The sequence below is a fragment of the Furipterus horrens genome, unplaced genomic scaffold (assembly GCF_987537825.1).
Source record: "Furipterus horrens unplaced genomic scaffold, mFurHor1.1.pri manual_scaffold_1, whole genome shotgun sequence".
NCBI lineage: Eukaryota > Metazoa > Chordata > Mammalia > Chiroptera > Furipteridae > Furipterus > Furipterus horrens.
In genome coordinates this window covers 161146020-161162186 of record NW_028327171.1, presented here as the reverse complement: position 1 = coordinate 161162186, position 16167 = coordinate 161146020, and the positions used below count along the sequence as shown (strand labels likewise).

At 36.6% G+C, this 16167-nt stretch overlaps 1 protein-coding gene across 1 annotated transcript in view; it reads right to left on the bottom strand.

Moving 5' to 3' along the window:
• LOC150022148 (sodium channel protein type 2 subunit alpha) overlaps window positions 1-4531 on the bottom strand; it is a 112988-nt gene extending 108457 nt beyond the window's left edge. The window contains exons 1-3 of the mRNA XM_090280407.1: window positions 4448-4531; window positions 2503-2817; window positions 1515-1633 (exon numbers count right to left, since the gene is read on the bottom strand). Of these exons, the coding sequence (XP_090136533.1) occupies window positions 1515-1633; window positions 2503-2769 (386 nt within the window). The 5' untranslated portion in view covers window positions 2770-2817; window positions 4448-4531. The remainder of the gene's footprint in view (window positions 1-1514; window positions 1634-2502; window positions 2818-4447) is intronic.
• Between the last annotated feature and the right edge of the window lie 11636 nt (window positions 4532-16167).

The window sequence follows — 16167 nt, the reverse complement described above, 5'->3', positions numbered from 1 at the left end:
TCTCTTACTTGAAAAACAATACGGAAACATATTTCTTTAGATAATTAATAAGACATTATTAAATCTTAAAATGTAAAAAATAATCAAATTAAAATAGTTGGTGTCTATGCAAAACTTTGAGGTAGAGTGAGGGAAATAAACTAAAGGTAAAGGGAGACTGGATTCCAGAATGACATGCTTCTGAAGAAATCATTTACCACAATGTTAGGCAAGTCTAGAGGCATAATTAACAGTCCCTCTACCCAGCACTGAAATGAATTCCAAGGTACCAAGCTTATCCCATCCCCTAAATTCTGTACCCAATCTAATTCAAATATTTTCTGGGCCTGCTAGGGACAGTGAGCTTTTATACTGAAAGCCTTAAAACCAGGTCCTGGGCTGACCATGTCATGGAATCCCAGGCAATGACTCTTCTAAAGAAGATGCAACACTAAAAGTTGTCCTACCTGAGGCTTTGCTTAAATTTCAGTTTCCCTTTCAGCAAACTCACCTCTGGTTCCTGATGCACATCAGTCCTCATCCCAATGCTTCTGTGTTCTCCCTGTGAAGTCCCCTGCCTGGCACTGCCCATCTTCCAAAGCTTTGCTTCCTTGGTTTTTCCAGGGTTGGCTGTCAGGCAGGCCACTGTCCCTGCCTAGAATAAAGTCTATCATTCACAACTACTCTATGTAATATCCAGGAGCAAACAAATTACCCTTTCACACTAAGGTGGCATCAATCCCATTTCTAGGAAGTAGTAGCTGTTCCAATAAGGAGAATAAAGAATAAAATGAGTATATATATGGGTAAGCAGGCATTAAGCTTTTGGCGGGAGATAATTGTATCAGGACCTGTGACTTGAATAGAAGATAGGAACAAGAGACAAAATAAAGAGGAAGGAAGGAAGGAAGGAAGGAAGGAAGGAAGGAAGGAAGGAAGGAAGGAAGGAAGAAAGGAAGGAAGGAAGGAAGGAAGGAAAAATCTTGGAAATAGAATTTGGAGAAATATTTGAAAGGCTAATGTGTACATCGTCATAATTGTAAACATTTACTAATTCAAAGCTTTCAGATGCTAAAATAAGAAACAGAAAGTAGTAAAATTTAGTCTAAAAAATTGTGTAATTCAGATTATGTAAATATTTTCCAAACATAGTAGCAGTAAAGAAAATTAGCTCATGAAGTGTACCCATTACATAACATCATACAATTTGAAGAGGAAGACTTGTATTGGAGAACTTAGTAATACAGTCAAAATTAATAAAGAAGTCTTGGATGTAGCAAGCAATCCAGAAGGGAGCAGTGGGAAAAAGAAGAACAAAGTAGTGAGTTAGGAAGAAGAGAAATACTTAGAGGATGAGGAAAACTGTTTCACTTACCTGTGATCCTATTTTGCAATATGTTAACTGTTGAGTAAGAGGAAAGAAAAACAGCATATGACATCGCCAACCAACCACATATATAACAAAAAAAATTCCAGCTCAATAATTCAGTCAAAGAGCAAAATCACGTTAAATGACTATTTGAAAAAAAGGATATGAATGTACCAAAATCTTAATAGCTAATTTTCTAATAGGATTGAAAGGAGTTAAAATGTACAGGGCAGAGGTGGCACTGAATCGCGAGATTGCTTTCCCTTTATTCAATACTATAAACGTCTGAAAAAGAAAAAGCACAACACATAAAACAGGATTTAGAATACACATCAAGGACATTTTAAGAGAAAGTGAGACCATTATTTAGAAATATAGCCTTATAAAATAATGTAGTAACACATGAATTACCAACATATGACATGATAACAGGTGTTTTTCTTTCTGAGCACTATAAACTCTCCTAAAGTTGGTGACAGGAGGATTTAAAGGAGAAAATAAAGAAAATTTATAGTCAATGCCATAGAAATTATTAGCATTTTTAATTAAAACTTGATACCAGTATTTTAAAACTATAATTATCATGAAAAGCATAAAATGAAGCTATGATTACTTGTTGCATTAAAAATATTTTCACAAGAACTTCAGGGCTTTCCAAGTGTGTTTTTGGATCAAACTCTTTTAGGGGGCACTTGCAATTTACCTGCTATTATATCTTCTGGAGTGAACCATGGAAAGGGCAAAGTCTATGGTATGAAGGTATAAATCTTCTGAAAACTCAAGTATTTTATATAGAGCTCAAGGTCTGTTAAGAGTCATTTAGACACTACTCGTGGAAATATAAAACATACATATGAACATTTTATTCCTTTTTTCACTTTTTGCTTTACCACGCTGCAAGGTGATACACTTTGCCCTTCCTCAGTTCCGCTCAGCAGGATGCCTCTGTAGTTCTCTGCCTGCCTGGGAAGGTAGGTTCAAATGAGAGCTTCCAAAACACTTCTAAGATAATGGGGTCATTCCATGGTCAGGCCCACCCAGCATCCTACTGCTATCTGAGACAGGAGACACAGCATTCTCTACTGGACTTCCCTGGGAATAGCCTGGAACTAATTAGTAAAGGGAAAGTAAAGGTGACTTGACTAAAAACTTACTTTCTTATTGATATAGTACGGGTCCAGGTCCTCCAGGGGCTCTGACACCATCTCTGGAGGAATATCTCCATAAATAAATGGGAGGGATTTTCCTGCTTCCAAGTCACTATTTGGCTTTGGGCCATTTTCATCATCCTCATCTTTGCGCTCCTGTTTGGGTCTCGTAGCTTTCTCTTCTGCAATGCGCTGCTCAATAGCGGCGAGGGATTCCCTGGTAAAGAAGCGGAAGCTGTCAGGTCCTGGCGGTACCAGTACTGACTGCGCCATCTTTTCATCCTGCTTTAATCACTGTTTAGCTCCTTGCATAAGAAAGTACTATGGAAACAAGAGACAGAGACAAAAAAAAAGAGAGGAAAAAAGCAATGGTCATTAGGAAAGAAGGCGGCAGTGGCAATTGTGTGACATTGACATAAAGTATATAAACCACATTATCTGTAATAATACTTTAGCAGGGAAGCTGTATTTGACATCCAGGGGATTCTCATGCATGCATCCACTTGCTTGCATGGAGAGCTACCTTACATATTCAGTAGATGTCTATGAGGTGGTCTCATCTCCCAGTCCCAACATGTTTTAAGTGGAAATATCCAATTCCGAGCTCGGAAAAGGAAGATGTTGGTTTGAGCTTGCTGCTTCACTTGTGGGAATATTTTGGCAGCCATATTTCTCAACATCCTTTCTGAAAAAATTTCGGAGATCCAAAACAAAAGATGAATCATCACACCAAATTGTAGAACCTGGGCTGTGCAGGGATCTTGCACGTCTGTTTCTCTTTCTCTCTCTCTTTTCTTTCTATGTTCCCTTTGGCCTACTTTTTCATCCTTAAGAGCTTATCTAAAATCAACGCACCTGGTAAAAAAAAGCTCTGGAAATCCTGACACACCAGGCTGTGGAAACATAGGTAGTTACTGCTTGAAAACAAGGGAGCAGGAAGAAGCAGGGATGCTGGTTGCGTTTGGAGCTGCTCGGAAGCTGCACAGGAAGGGACCCAGCTCCTGCCAAACTGGGCAGGAAGTCGCCCACGTCAGAGGTCTGGAGCGTGGACCCCATGGCTTCGGAACCTGCTGCTAGCTAGTGTAATTGCTCCTTGAAGTAACAAATGTGCAGTGCCTTAAAAATACTGTGGAGATAGCCCATTTTCTCAAAAAGTGCCCATTTCATAAAATCCACAGAGCAGCTTTAGATTGAAAAAAATTTAAGTTGAAGATAGTTTGTCCTTTAGGCAAACTCTTATTCTGTTGGCCTTTGCAATAACACAAATGAACTTTTACTGTAGTCTAATCACATTTTACTGGATTGTATATCTAACTCAACAGAGCACACCAGTCACTCCAAATGTTACCTCTGAATCAATGGCAGGAGTTTCTATGCTTTTAAAAATAATACAACCAAAATCTTGACTCTGCAATGCCATCTGTATTCAATCACTTACCTATTTTCCTTCGTTTAAAAATGTCTATCCATTTAAACACCCACTCTACAGGAATGAGAATTGCCATCTAATTATATGAAGTGAATTTTCTAAGGGTAAAACTCATCAACATCTGGATAATTTTTATAGCATATGACAGATCATCAAACAGGGAAGTCTAAAATAACATAAGCTACTGTACCATTTTCACATTTTTTTGAAATAGACTAGGTAGGACCTTTCAGCCACCAGCTAGCAGACAGCCTTCAGTACCACAGTGCCTGCAAACATCCCTCCTTTTCCTCACCCAGCCCCAGAGACCCTTTTGCCTGGAGACAGGCTTGGCAGTTTCCTCCCTGGAGTGTGCAAGAGAGAACTGCCATGCTTGGATGCTCTAATAAAAGAGACATGCTAAAACATGCAGCCAGCAGTTTCAAAATGAAAGTGGTCCTCTGCAGATTCCCCCAAAGATTCTACTGTAAAGGTATAGAAGCATCACAGAGAATAAACATAATAAGAATATTAAAACATTACCACTGCAGAATCTTTTATACTCAGATTTTGGGATTGATAAGCTGGCACCAAGAAGACTGCAGCTAAAATTCCATCATGCTTTTTTTTCTTTTTTTCTTTTTTCTTTCTTTCTTTCTTTTTTTTTTTTTTTTTTTTTTTTTTTTTAATTCTCCTTCAAAGACCACACCTAACTTCCTGTAAAAGGATTCTGGTAATTGAAGTAAGAATAGGCATTTCCTGCGCGGGGACTACAAAATGACATTCTTATAACTACCACTAGAGGGCAGGGGAGCTGTAAAGAGAGCCCCCTCGGAGTGTACACATAAAACCTGTGTTTAAAGCAGCCCATAGCTTTCAGTAATGGAACTCTGATCTTGCTGATTTCAATTTGTTAAATAATAATGGTTCTGTTCGTGCTTTTTATTTGCTAATTCAGAAGTCATTTAATCAATACAAACAATTCAAATTAAAAGTAAGAAGAAAGTAAATAACAAAGGGATAAAAATAAAAACTCATAAAATTGCAATTATATTAATGAAAGTCTTACAGACAGTGTGATTTTAACAACATTAGGCTCAGCCCCAGAGTATCTGAAATCCAATAAACTGCTTTGCTAATTCAACAAAGAGATGGCCTTTGTGTTATGCAAGTTAACTTTTCTAGAAGTAAAATTAACCTGAGACACCAATTTTATTTTATCTCAAACTTAAGTGACTGAAGAGCAACCAGAAACAAACAAACAAACAAACAAAAAACAACAAAACAAAACAGAACTGAAAAGCCAGCAGGATCCTAAATGTCAGTCTTTCACGTAATAACATAGCTAAGTTTTGAAGGTTTACTGTGTCCCAGTCACTGATTGGGCTAGATGTATGCATTTGCTATATTATCTAATTTTCCCCACAGCCCTGACAGATACACATTTTCATGGTCCTTATGTGAAAAATGAGGAAAACATGCATACCAAGGTTAGGAAAAAGTCACCTAAGATCATACAGGCAGAATTCAAACTCAAAGTCTGACACTAATAATCTGTGAACTTTAGTGTTAAAAAGAAACACCTGCTCATGCAAACAAAGCCTAAATTAAAGGTTTAATAAAAATCAAGCGGTGGCACCAATTACAATCAGAAAAAGTCATACTTATTAAACTGATACATTTTGCCTATTTTCTAGCTTCCCCATTTTCATTAAAAATATATTTTTTGGAAATAAGCAAGGAGAAGATATAGTCAAAAAAAAGTTTATAGTCACAACAGTAAGTTTCTTTTGTTTCTAAAGAATGACTCAAGTTGGCTTAAGAGAAAGAAGCAAGGTATAAAGGAAGGAAGGAAGGAAGGAAGGAAAGAAGGAAGGAAGGAAGAAAAGAAAGAAGGAAGGAAGGAGTTCAAAATTTACAAAGTGATTTGTCAGACAAATTTGTGAGGGAGATTAAGCATAATAATAACACATAGGGCTAACTTTTAGTCAGGTACTATTTTAAGAATTATAAAACCATTTCTTGTAATGACGTGATAAAGTAGATAGTGTGATTATCCCTATTTGAAACATGAGAACACCAAGGAACCAAAAAGTTAAATAATTTACAACATGCATAATAAGTTCTCAGAGCTGGAAGTGAGTAGTAAAGTTAGAATTTGAACCCATGGTCGTTGGCTACAGAATCCATGTTTCTAAACATTAGGCAATGCTTCGCAGTCCTTTTTCTAGTATCATTCACTGTCAGAAAAACACCGTGAAAATATATTAGTTGTAGGGTAACCTCATTCTCTCCCATTGATCCTAGCCAGTTAATGTGTCTTAGGATATTTAAAAGGGTGAACATGAAATGTTTTATCAAAACACACAAGCCTTAAGATGAAGAACACCTGAATATTTTTCTATCTCAAAAATTCATTTATTCTGATCCTTGATAACCATACTGATATTTTATAAGAATGCTAAATGACATATTTACATGGTTTTTAAACTTCATTCAGTTACACTACTCTTCAGACAGAAGATTTTGTAATACAAATTTTAAGGCCAGACACTATATTTGGGAGACCCATAAATAATGGAAAGACAAACAATATTATTTTAAGTAGTCAGAAAGGAAAAAAATTAAGAATTATATTTCCAACTTCTGTTGACATATCTATGTTGCCTTTTCCATGCCTTCTTTCTTTTATATTTCTCACTTATAAAAGAAGAAAATTAATTTTATACATTTAAATATAAAAGAAATATTAAACCATGTTATTATATATGATGACATCTACAAAAATAGTTAAATTTATATAAAAGGTAAGGCAATACATAACAAAGATATGTAGTAATATCTTTCAACAAAGATCCACATTTATAATAAGTATTCTAAAGTTAAATTCTTACTAAGAAAATTATTGGCTCATTTAGTCTCATAGATAAGGAAATAGTTATAGTCTATACTATAATTAATGACTGTGGATAAGTGCACAAAATCTTAGAGGATTTTGTCCTTAAGAAAGCTGGGAAATACCAAGGAATGTTTTTGCTCTGAAATTGATCCTTTAATCCTATTTTACAGTTCCAATTTTTAGCTCTCTTTAGTATATTAATTTTAAAAAACTAAGAAAATATTTGCTAAATATTATCAGATTTATTTTCTAGTTTTCTTAATCCATAAGGTCAAGTCTATTTGCTCATGAACTTTCTGATTGTCACTTACTATGTTTTTTTTTTTTATAGTCTTCACTTCTAAACCTTGATCAGCTAGCTCATTTATGTAACGAACAATTTCCATAAGAGGGAAAAAGTTCTGAACAAGCAGACTTGCATGTTTTCCACTCCAGATTAGGAACAGCACATAACAGAAAAGGAAGACATTGGCTCAGTGTGTACTATTAGGATCCACTCTCATTTCTCTTTAAATGCTAGGTTTAGTTACAATATAAAAACACTTATTTTCAGTATTTTGTATTCATATAATATCTGTTGGCAATATTCTTCTTTAATAGAAGTGCACACCAATGTTATTATGATGATCCTTGAAAAAATATTCAATATACTAAGAATCACTTTACAATCAGCTTTCCTGGGAAAAAATTATATATAATGAGACATTCCTATATCTTTATATGTAAAGCATTTTATTTTATTGCAGGTAAACTAGTAACATCTTTCTATATCCTTTCTTAATCTTCAGATGTATGAAATACCTGTTAACAGACAGCCAAGAACTACTTCAAACCATCCAAAATGACTTATCAGCTGGAATGCCACCTCTACTCTGATTACATATTAGTTTGTTTTTGATGACAAGGTTATACTAGAATTACAGAATTCCATTTTTGTATCTTAAGAGTCAGGTAACGAAGATTTCTAAAGGTATGGTTGTTCCCACAAGAGTGAGACATTTCCATTTGTTCCTAATGCTAAATATTATCTCCAGCTAAGTTTTCTTCATTCCTCTGTTTTACTGAGGACTTCTACCTAAAACTTTCCCCCTCAGCCTTCACCCTCTTCCACAGGAAAGAACAAGGCAGCCTATAAACTCCTCAGCAGGATAATAGATGTTTGGGCATCATCCTCAGGAGAAAACAAGCAGGCAGAGCCAGAGGCAGAAGGCCTTTGGAATGAAAAACTATGCTCAAAAAATAGCTATATTCCAAGGTGTCCTAGATACAAAATGTATGTGTGTGCATGCGCGCACACACTTGTGTGTCTGTCTCAGAGAGAGGGCGACTAGAGATGAGAGAATGACAGCACGAGAGACCATGGATTTGTTTCTTCATGCTATGTTAACATGACCTAAATTCTGGTACTGTACTTGGTTCTTGATGTTAGTTATCTCATTTATTTCTTGTAATATTTTGTGAAAGAAGTAGTGTTTCCATTTTTCTAATGTTGTGGTGGTTCTGGTTTATTGTCATGGTCATACAGAGCCAGCATTTAAACTCATGTGTCTGATTTCAAATTCTAAATACACTCGATTGTACCATTTTCCCTCAGAGGTGAGAAATGTACCATAGATACAGAAGTTGGAAAGAGTAATGTCAAATATGTGATTTTTTAAGAATAGCACAGGCTTGCTGCTATTAAACAAACTGGTGATCTATTAGGAATAACGTAGCTTCCCCTTATACTCCTGCTATGTGAGGTTAGCTTAGCTCAGCTGGAATCAGACTTGAACTCTCAGAACCTCAGTTTTCTCATCAGTAGAAAGGAAGGCTCATTTCAAGTTTTATGAAATAAATTTATAAAGAAAAAGGGAAGCACTATAATTGGGAAATAGTAGACATTTAATAAATGTTATTTCAGTTTATTTATGTAGAAATATCTTAGTGGTTTGTCATTTCTATCTTTTTTTAATGTTTAACTTTATTTTATTTTTTAACTTTTCTTTTTTGAAAGTATATTTTATTGATTATGTTGTTACAGTAGTCCCAGTTTTTTCCCCTTTGCTCCCCTCTGCCCAGTACTCCCCTTCCCTCCAGCAATCCCACCCCCCTTAGTTCATGTTCATGGGTTGTGCATATAAGTTATTTGGCTTCACCCTTTCCTGTATTATTCTTAACGTCCCCCTGTCTATTTTGTACCAACCAGTTATACTTCTTAATCCCTGTACCATTTCCGCATTTATCCCCTTCCCCCTCCCAGCTGATAACCCTCCAAATGATCTCCATACCTATGATTCTGTTCCTATTCCAGTTTGCTTAGTTGGATTTTGTTTTTATTTTTTAGCTTCAGTCGTTGATAGTTGCGACTTTGTCATTTTAATGTTCATAATTTTGATCTTCTTCTTCTTAAGTAAGTCCCTCTGACATTTCATATAATAATAGTTTGGTGATGATGAACTCCTTTAACTTTACCTTGTCTGAAAAGCATTTTATCTGCCCTTCCATTATAAATGATAGTTTTGCTGGATAGAGTAATCTTGGTTGTAACTCCTTGCTTTTCATCACATTGAATACTTATTGCCAGTCCCTTCTTGCCTGCAAAGTTTTTGTTTTGTTTTGTTTTTTTTGAGAAATCAGCTGACAGTCTTATAGGCACCCCTTTGTAGGTAACTCTCTGCTTTTCTCTTGCTGCTTTTAAGATTCTCTCTTTATCTCTAACATTTGGCATTTTATGTGCCTTGGTGTGGTCCTTTTTGGGTCTAGCTTGTTTGGGACTCTGTACTTCCTGGACTTGTATGTCTATTTCCTTCTCCAAGTTTGGGGAGTTTTCCTTCATTATTTTCTCACATAAGATTTGAATTTCTTGCTTTTCCTGTTCTCCTTCTGGCTCCCCTATGACTTGGATGTTGGCACATTTAAAGTTGTCCCAAAAGTTTCTAAGCGTCTCCTCATTTTTTTTCAATTCTTGTTTCCTCGTTCTGTACTGGTTGACTGTTTTTTTCTTCCTTATGTTCTAAATCATTGATTTGAACCCCGGTTTTCTTCCCTTGACCATTGATTTTGTGTGGATTTTCCTTTGTTTCATTTAGCATAGCCTTCACTTCTTCCCTTATGCATTTGCCATACTTAAGCATATCTGTCAAGCCTGTGAGCATCTTTATCACCAGTGCTTTGAACTCTGCATCCCTTAGGTTGGCTATCTCCTCTTCACTTAGTTCTTCCACTGGAACCTTGATCCATTCTCCCTTTGGGGCCATACTTCTCTGTCTCCTCATTCTGACAGGCTCCTGTGTTTGTTTGCCTCTCTGTCTTAGGCAGAGCTGTCACACCTGTTATATTTAAGGGGCAGAGCCTTAGGTACTCATCAGTACGGGGCGACCCGTTTCATCATGTTGTGGTGCTGTGTGTGGGGAAGAGGTCTGAGAGAGAACAATGCTGCCTGCTCAGCACTCGCCCCTGTTCCAGGCAATTCTCTCATTTCGTATGGGACTGGCCCCACTCTAGCTGTTGCTTGGCCATCGTTCCTAGAGTAGGTGGGTCTGAGGATGTCCTAGGACTGTGGGGTCCCTTTAAACAAGTGGGCTCTGCTGAGAGACTGTAAGTTTCTTCTTCTGCCTCAACTCCCCTGGTTTTCACAGTCAAAAGCAATGAGGCTTTATTTACCCTGGTGCTGGGACCATGAACTGTGCAGTCTGGTCTGCTGCCAATGCTGGTGCTGGGAGCACTCCCCAGGTGTCCCTACCTACTTTTTAAAACATGTGACTGCGCTTTCCACTGGCCTGCTGCTGCTGCCACTCCTGCTGCCACCATACCGTGTCCTCTCCACCCTGGCTCTGCTCCTCCTACCTGTCTGGATGAGTATTTCTTCTTTATATCTTTGTTGGACTTCTATGCAGCTTGATTTTCTGGAACTTTTGGTTTTCTCTAGTTTTGAGATAGTTATATTCCTTCTTAGTTGTAGAGGGAGATGCAGCATGTCTGTCTAGGCCTCCATCTTGGCCGGAAGTCATTTCTACCTTTCTAAAAGTTATTTATGCAAAGCCTATTTCCCCTACCATCTCATCTTGCTTATCTTTCTTTGTGGTTTCCACAATAGCCAGCCTAGTACCTCACCTGAGATAAACCATCCAGTAAATCATCAATAAATTACAGCTGTAACGCTGTATTTATTCAGGAGCTTTCTATTTATTTTCACTGAATACACATTTTTTCTCTACAGTATACTTTATGTGTCATGAAGCCAGACTAATTTGAAGCTTCTGAGTTTTTTGTTTGTTTGTTTCTGTATACATTTATGTCACCTCTGTAGTTTGAGCTTACTTTACCTTTTCTAATACATTCCCTTAACCTAAAGTCCGACTACTCTCTTCACTGCCTCTCCTCTCCATCTCACATACATACAACACATGTGCAGATATACACCACCCATATACACATTGTACATGCACACACTATACATACCCCACATACACACATCACACATGCACACACCACACATGTACACATCTCATATATACACATTACCCATTCACTTGTCACACATGCACACATCACATTTGCACATATCATATGTGCACACATACATATGTATGGCTGTTTCTAACTCTGTAGCTTATTTTTCCAGCCCAGAAAGTTCAACATCCACTTATTTGCCTATCCCATGCTTATCAATTGTTCAGGTGCAATCACTCTGGAAAATATTCTTTAAAGAATCTCTTCTTCGTTTTCTGAATTTTCATTATACTTAAAGAGAAAAAGAATGCAATGTTAACTTCTTAATAAATCTTTCTACATACATATTTTTGCTTTAATTCATTTCCAAAACTATTTCTTGTTTAATTTTAAGAAAAGTATAATCTTACATTTGTCTCTCTTACCCAAAAAGCTTTAACCATTCTCCTTTACCATCCATATAAAATACAAATTCCTCTCCCTAACATTTAAAGAATTCTCCAAATTTATTTTTCTCAGCTTATCTCCTGTCAACCCCTACCAGTACCTCTGGTAGACTTAGATTTCCTTCTTTTGGGGTCGTCATTTATTAGGGAGCTAATTTACAGTTCTTTCTTTTTTAACCAAACATTTTTGGCACTCAGTTTCTAGCTACACTTAATTTACACAAACCTCATTCATTTTAAAGGGCTCTCATTGACTTACTATCATTTGGTAGACACCATGCTTCTGAAGAAAAAAGCTGCAACTTTGGAGCCATAAAAACTAGTTTGCATTCCTACTTTGCTAATTTTTAGCTGTGCTTCTTTGGGCAAAGGACTTGGATTACAGTAAGGATTAAAGAAGATAAAACACCCAGTACACATAGCAGATGCTATTTACCCGATTTTTCCCTATGCCCTTCAACTCTTTACCACATAGCTTTGTACTAAGCAAACTTAATAAGACCAAATGTAATGCTAGAAGTCTGATATTTCAGAATTAACTATGTAATTTATCATTTAACCAAACAGTTTTCAAGTGCTAACCAACAGCCAGCATTTTCCCAGGTGCTTAGAATATAGTAATTAACCAAACAGACAAAAGCAGACAAAACTCTGCGCTCATGAAGCTAATATTCTGTATACAGCAGTCCCTCTCTATATCGTAGTTCACTTATCACAGCCTCACTGTATCGCGGGATTTTTAAAAATATTATATTTTATTATTTTTTGTGAATTTTTCACTATATCGTGGGATTTTGCAGTACTGTATACATATGTTGTTAAAGTTACATAGGTTTAAGAGTGTAGAATATGTTTAAGAACATAAGTAGTGTTTATAAAAGTGTGGAAAAGGTTAATAAGGGAGTGGGAAAGGTTAATAAGGGACTGGGAATGGTTTATAAGTGTGTGGGAAGGGTTTATAAAGCCTTAATATATATATAAATACTAAAATAAATGTAAGGTTTCTATTTTGCGGATTTTCACCTATCATGGGGGGGGGTCTAGAATGTAATACCTGTGATAAGTGAGGGAATACTGTATCCTAGTGTTAAAGACACCATACAAGAAAATTAAACATAAAACATAGCAGGTAGTGCTAACTGCTATCGAAAAAGATAGTGCCAATGCCAAGAAGACAGACAGCCCAATTAAAAAATGGGCAAAAGACCTGAACAAACACTTCTCCAAGGAGGATACACAGAAGGTCCATAGACACATGAAAGAATGCTCAACATCACTAACCATCAGAGAGATGCAAATAAAAACCACAATGAGATACCACTTTACACCTGTCAGAATGGCCATCATCAATAAATCAACAAACAACAAGTGCTGGCGAAGATGTGGAGAAATGGGAACCCTACTGCACTGTTGGTGGGAATGCAGACTAGTGCAGCCACTGTGGAAAACAGTATGGAATTACCTCAAAAAACTAAAAATGGAACTGCCTTTTGAACCAACGATTCCACTGCCAGGATTATACCTGAAAAATCCTGAAACCCCAATTCAAAACAACTTATGCACCCCTAGGTTCATAGCAGCACTATTTACAATAGCTAAGTGCTGGAAACAGCCTAATTGTCCATCTGTAGATGAGTGGATCAAAAAGTTGTGGTACATTTACACAATGGAATACTATGTAGCAGTAAGAAAGAAGGAACTTCTGCCATCTGCGACAACATGGATGGAACTAGAGAGAATTATGCTTAGTGAAATAAGCCAGGCAATGAAAGAAAAATACCATATGATATCACCTAAAACAGAAGACTAAGGAAGAACACAAACCAATGAACTAAATTGAACAAGGAACGCAATACCAGTTATCAGGGGGGAGGGAGGAGGGGGTTAAGTAAGGGAAGGGTTTAGTCAAAAAACATGTATAAATGACTCATGGACATGGACAATGGGGGGGGGGATATGACTGTGGGAGAAGGGGTGGGCTGGGTGGGGGGGACCAATCGGGTAAAATGGGACAACTGTAATTGGAAAACAATAATAAAAAAAAGATAATGCCAGGAAAAAAAAAAAGGGAAAAAAATCAGGGTAGGGAGTTGGGAGGGAGAAGGGAGTATTGTAGGTTTAAATAGCATGCTAAAGAAACTCTTGCTGAGAAAGTAACATTTAAGCAAAAGCCTTCGAAGAACCCAAGAAAGCCAGCCAAGTCATGAGCCTTCATGGATGGTGGGATTCCAAGCAGAATAAATGCATGAAAAAAGGTATAGAAAGGTATTCACACTTGACAAGGCCTATAGAAAGTAAATTACATTGATAGAATGAAAATGACTGCACAAGGCATTAACATCAACAGGAAGAAGAAGGAAGAGCAGGTAACAGGGCAATGAGTACAGCAGCAGATGATGCCATCCTCAGTTAGGCCTGCCATCTGCTTTCCCAGCAGTTTCACCGGTGACACCTGTGACATAAATATCAAGACCAGAGCCCAAGCCAGACCTGAGAAGCAACAATCAGACCAGAAATAAAGGAAAGCTCATTGCCACTCAATGTCCTGAGCCTGAGCACAGAAGGGGATTGCAGAAAGCAGGATAGTATGCCTGGCTGCTCAGAAAAAGTCTAAATCTGGATGGCCGTCTGCAGGGTGGCACCAAGAACAGCTTTACAGATACGGTGAGTACAGCAGCCGAACTTAGCAGACAGAAGCACCTCAGTATCAGAGAAACAGACAAAGCAAAATGCTGCCTATCAAAATGCCTAGAAATAGTTGCTGAAATTTTAAAAATTAGAAAATGGGTACTTCTCTTGTTCCACGATGCAGTCTTAAAAAGACACGATAGCTCCAATTAAGAGATAGAAGCTACAAAATAGATATGCTACAAAACCTTTTGCTTGTTTTTATGTGTAAAAAAAAGTGTTGGTTTTGATGTGTGAAAAATACACTTTTGTCTGTTTAACATGTTGGCAGCTATCCTCACTTCTAACACATTTTAGGGAGACCAAATTAGCCATTCTATTTCTCAGTTCATTAAATCTCTTGACCCGTAAGCTTTTCTTTTTTTTTTCTTCTTCGTCTTCTCCTCCTCCTTTTTCTCCCCTCCCCGCCCCCACTTTTTAGGATAAAGATAACTCTTATCTTGGTCAAATCCATAAGTTTGCTCTTGGAATGAATTCATGTTATTTGAAGTAAAACATCTTTTGAATGAAAAAGCATTACAGGCAAAGTTATTTTCTTCTTTTTCTTAATATTATTAAAATATTAATGTTTGCCTGCAGAAATGAATGGAGAAAGAGAATTTTAAATAAAAAGAATTGATCTATATTTTTAAGTTTCCCCATATAACTCCATGTATGTAAAGTATAGAAGTATGGCTAGAGCTTATAAGGTGGTGAGATTTTGGACAGCTCTGTATCATGTACATAAACACAAAGCTCACATATGTCAGATTGTGTGATTTCCATCTCACCAGTTTCATCTGCAGAGTAAAGCAGGAAAATGCAGGCTTGAGAACGGAAAAGGGCAAAAGGCTCAGGAAAACATAGTGCCTCCTCCCAGTGAAGTGATCATTTGCCTTCTATGTATTCATTTACAGGCTCTTACTGATGAATGACATTTCCTATTTATTTTTCTCAGTCCCAACCAAACAAAATATACTGAAATAATTAAAAGTGAGGACTGATCTATAAAACAGCCTTGTCACTTGAAAATTATCAAAGGGCAAGATATGACTCACATAGGTTTTGAAAAGTTCAAACCATGAACACAAATTACAAACTAAATTTTCTTTTGGTTGAGAGAGAGATTGGTTTAAGTTCTATAAAGAAAATATTGTTCCAAATAAAATAATTTGTAAATTGGAAGACATGACTTTGATTTAGAATTGACCCTCTGCTTTTCTTTATGTCATTGAACAAAAATTTCCCTTATATTGGCAAAATAACCAATACTAATTAAAATAATAGGTTTTGTGTGTGAAGGGGGGGCTTCCAAGAGATCATTTAGTCAGACCACTTATATTTATTAAGAATTGAACTAAATCAGAGACAGACACTTTTGTCTCAGGTCTCAGAACAAAGATTTCACGACTTTCCTTGGTTTCTATTCAGCTTATTAATTGTCTTATTCCTTAGTTATCATCTCATCACTATAAACAATATCCAGCCTATTTTTGCTACTGCTTCATTGGATGGAAACAGAAGCACCATACACACCCCTGTATGGGATTTATTATGGGAAAATTGCCAGAGTATTTAGCATTTTGTTTATTGACATTGAAAGTATATTTACTTATTAGTTCAATAAAATATAGATACTTAATAACAATTATAGAAGAATAAAAACAATGGTTTATGGTGGGCATGATCTCTATAATTTTCAGCCTTGAGTCTGCTTTTTTGCCTATCTCCTTCCTCAGTTCTAAATGGATGAAATATTAATTTGATTAATTAGTTTCTGAGACAAAAGAATGGTTAAAGGGCATGAACACAAAGAT